General features: G+C 35.2%; 1 protein-coding gene across 1 annotated transcript; it reads right to left on the bottom strand.

Annotated features, from left to right (window-relative positions):
* Nucleotides 1-2,319: 2,319 nt before the first annotated feature.
* On the bottom strand, nt 2,320-3,215 carry LOC132170191 (heavy metal-associated isoprenylated plant protein 43-like). Its single transcript, XM_059581082.1, has 3 exons — nt 3,099-3,215; nt 2,900-2,984; nt 2,320-2,759 (listed from the first exon to the last, which is right to left on the bottom strand). Exons 1-3 carry the CDS (start codon nt 3,108-3,110, stop codon nt 2,320-2,322), a joined length of 537 nt encoding a protein of 178 aa, XP_059437065.1. The 5' UTR covers nt 3,111-3,215.
* Nucleotides 3,216-3,569: the final 354 nt, after the last annotated feature.

Below are 3,569 nucleotides of genomic sequence, written 5' to 3'. Positions count from 1 at the left end.
AAATGAAACCCTAGGGGGAAAAATAAAGTTGTGAAACCCTAGGGACTAATTTAGTATTTAACCCATTTATTTATCATAAATTAATATGAATAACTTAAAGAGAGTGAGGACCTTTGGGGAGATGGCACCTGGCCCTCCGTGGTCCTTAGCAATGAAGATTTCTTTCTTCGTCACCTTTCACTTTTTCGAGTTTTTATTGGTGAAGTTTCTTTACATGTATTTCAAGTTTATGATTGACCATGTATGTTGCCTTTCCACTCTTTTTTTTTTTTTTTTTTCTCAATCCACATCCTTTTGGTGTAAGGAAAGTGAGATTCATAATTTCGAATATTTTAAAAAGTAACTTTGTTATTTAATTTATAAAATAAAAGAGCAAGCATTTACCTCCTCGGCAAGTAGAGTTATGATTATGGAGTACTCGAGAGCAAATTATGTGATCCCATATAAGTTATAGTAGTTGGTTTTCATTATCATATAATTAAATATTTGTTCGGATTCTATTTGATCCAATCATGTTTAGAAAGAAAAAAAGAGAGGGGGGACGGGGAAGGGGGAAGGGGGAAGGGAAGAAGAGTTCAAATTTGAATACTCAATATATATATATATACCTTGACATGTTTCCAAGCATGAAATGGATCGTTGATTCATAATTTGCATTAGTTAGAGCTGAAGAAATCATAATGGTAAAGAAAATTAAAGGGAATAAAGAAAATAAACACAATGGATTTTAACACCTACATAGACCACGAGTGAAGAGCCCAAAAGGGCTACATCTTACTCTTATTTCTTGATAATATTTTCAATACAAAATGCTCATTTTTTAGAAAAATTAGGGTAAGTACAGATAATACAAGTATGTTAGGTAGAAATTATATCCAACCAAATTTGAATACAATCAAATCTATCATATATATATATATATATATATATATATATATATATATATATATCTAATAAACGCATCACCAACAAACTTATTTCTACTTTAATTACCTACATTTTTTAATTCACACATTAATAGACTCTCTATTCTCTTATCTCAACCGTTTTTTAAAGGACTTAAATTTCCGTCCTCTTCTCTCTTCTTTTAAGGTAGTGAGACTCCACCAAATTTTCTTTCTCTATGGATTGTGTGACTCAAAGCCTATTTAGGATTGTGTTAATTAAGTTGCTTAAAAAGTACTTTTAGTATATAAAAAATTGTGTCAAGCAAAAATGGATATGTTTGATAAAAACTCTTTTTTTTTTCTTTTTTTTTTTGGTTTTTTTAACTTTTTTGCTTTAAAAATCCTAAAACTGCGGTTTGGGAGAAGCTGTATGAGTGGTTTTTTTTCCTCAAACAAGCTCTTGATGGCTTTTTCTATAGACAAAAAAAAAAAAAAAACTTTATTTCTCAATACAATCTCTAATATGCTCTCAATTCCTGTTCTTTTTTCCCTTACTCAGTGACTCATCTTCTTCCTCTTCTTTTGCAGTGAGACTCCTTCGGCTCTCCTTTTTAGACTGCAGCCCTCTTTCTTTGTTTCCCCTAATTCCTCTATCATTCTTCTTCCATTTTTTTTTTTTTTTTTTAACTTATTTTTATGCAATTCCTAGTTATTCAGTAACACTCTAAATTAACATAAAACTTAATCTTGATTTTGTTTTAAATTTTCATCCATCGTACTACATCACCCTCTTCTTTGGCGGGCAAGCAAATAAGAGAGTTAAGAAAACATGTGACACGTACGCACACAATATATGGTAAAAGCAGCAAAAGCATGTGTTTGACAAAATACAACTTTCGCTTCGAGGGCCATAATGATGTCCAACCAATACTGCTAGCTACGGAGTGTACAGCGAAAGCCATTATTAATTGTTCACCAAAGAATTCTCATGATGGGACTGGGCATCAAATCGCAACCATGCCTATGAAACTTTGCTTATATTCATCGGATAGAGATTCAGCAGCAACCTATATAAATAGGTGGTTGAACAAACAAAATTTGTTTGAGCATGCTCAAAATTTAGGAAAAAATAAAAATAAATTGCCTAAATCTCAATCTCACGAAGAAGTGATAGATAGAATTAATTAGTTATAAAATAGTATAGAAAGGAAATAAGAAACTTATGTTATTTAAATATCATTAAACTCACGTAGTACTCAAGTAAATTAACGACTGTTGGCCGACATTTATCAGTCCAGCAATCTTATCAAATCTTTTTCTAGTCGTAGGAAGAGAGTAAGGAAAACACAAATACAGACGAACCTTGACTCAACATCGACAATAACGCATAACAGAGGAAACTAGGACGTGATGATGCATGCACATGATCAATTTACATGACTGTGCATCCCGGTGAATATTCTTCACAAAAGTAATCACAGCGGCTCACATAGCAACCCCTATGCCAACCGCCACCATAACTATCACACACTGGCAGCCCATAGCCCACAGAACATGGGCGTGGCTGGCCATGGCCTTGAAAGCACGGGCCCCCACTAACACCCTCAGAACATTCCGTACAACACACACCAATCGCGTAAACCAGTGGGCAAACCAGTACAAGCACAGGAACCTCGCAAGGAGGCTTAGGTGGCGGAGGCGGGCGCTGTGACGGGAGCGGGGGCGGGGGCGGGGGCGGTGGTACGATCTTAATGCACATAATGCAATTGCCACCCTTGCAGCGTATCTTTTGCATAATCTCTTCAGGACAGCAGCAAACGACTTTGATTCTCACAGTGTTATTCTTCTCGTCGTAGATCTGGTCATGTATTTCTTCTCTCGTTCACAAAAGTCAAGACAACATAGAAACTCAGTCGTTTTCTTTTTGGCTTTGATGATTGATCAGCTTACCACGTACATTAATTCATAGATATAAAGAAAGAGTACTGAGAGAGGGAAAGAGAGAGACTCACGAGGGAATTTACATAGAACTTTCTTCACCTTCTTGTAGCAGCGACGGCACTGAAGATCAACCTTCAGCTCCATTATTGTTATACCCTTTAAAAGTATTGAAATTCTAATTAAATCGATATGATCAATCCTGATCGAATATGATAAACATAGGTTACAAATGGGTATTAACAGAAGAAAAACATCAAAAACTTTACAAACCTTTTCTCCCATGGCTGTGAGGTATTCAAATCGATCTTAGCTAGCCTCAGGCCAGATTGAAAGGCTGTTTTATAGAGAAACTATAACTACAAGCTAGTGTGATATATATTACCAAGACCGAAGGGCTAGAGGAGGCCGGACGAATCATAATGTTTATTTATGTGGGGACGGGGAGGGCTCAAAGACGTCAAGAAATAATGAGTACGTACCAACGAATAAAGAAGCTTGGAAAACAATCTGGAGAGAGAGAGAGAGAGGGGTTGTTTAATTTGCCTAAATGCTATGTAATGACAATACTTGTGGAATAGTAATTCAATATCGTTATTTTTAAAAATAACACATAAATAGAACTCCAAATATTATATATGTGGATGAGAATATCCTAATTCCTATGGGAGGGAACTGAAAGTCTTGCCATCTTCCATGATAATTAACGGACGACATCTTATTTTCTGCTAGAATTTTAAAATC

Source organism: Corylus avellana, chromosome ca2 (genome assembly GCF_901000735.1).
Source record: "Corylus avellana chromosome ca2, CavTom2PMs-1.0".
NCBI classification, from domain to species: domain Eukaryota; kingdom Viridiplantae; phylum Streptophyta; class Magnoliopsida; order Fagales; family Betulaceae; genus Corylus; species Corylus avellana.
Note: the sequence above shows the minus strand (reverse complement) of the source record. Positions and strands in the feature narration are given on the sequence as shown.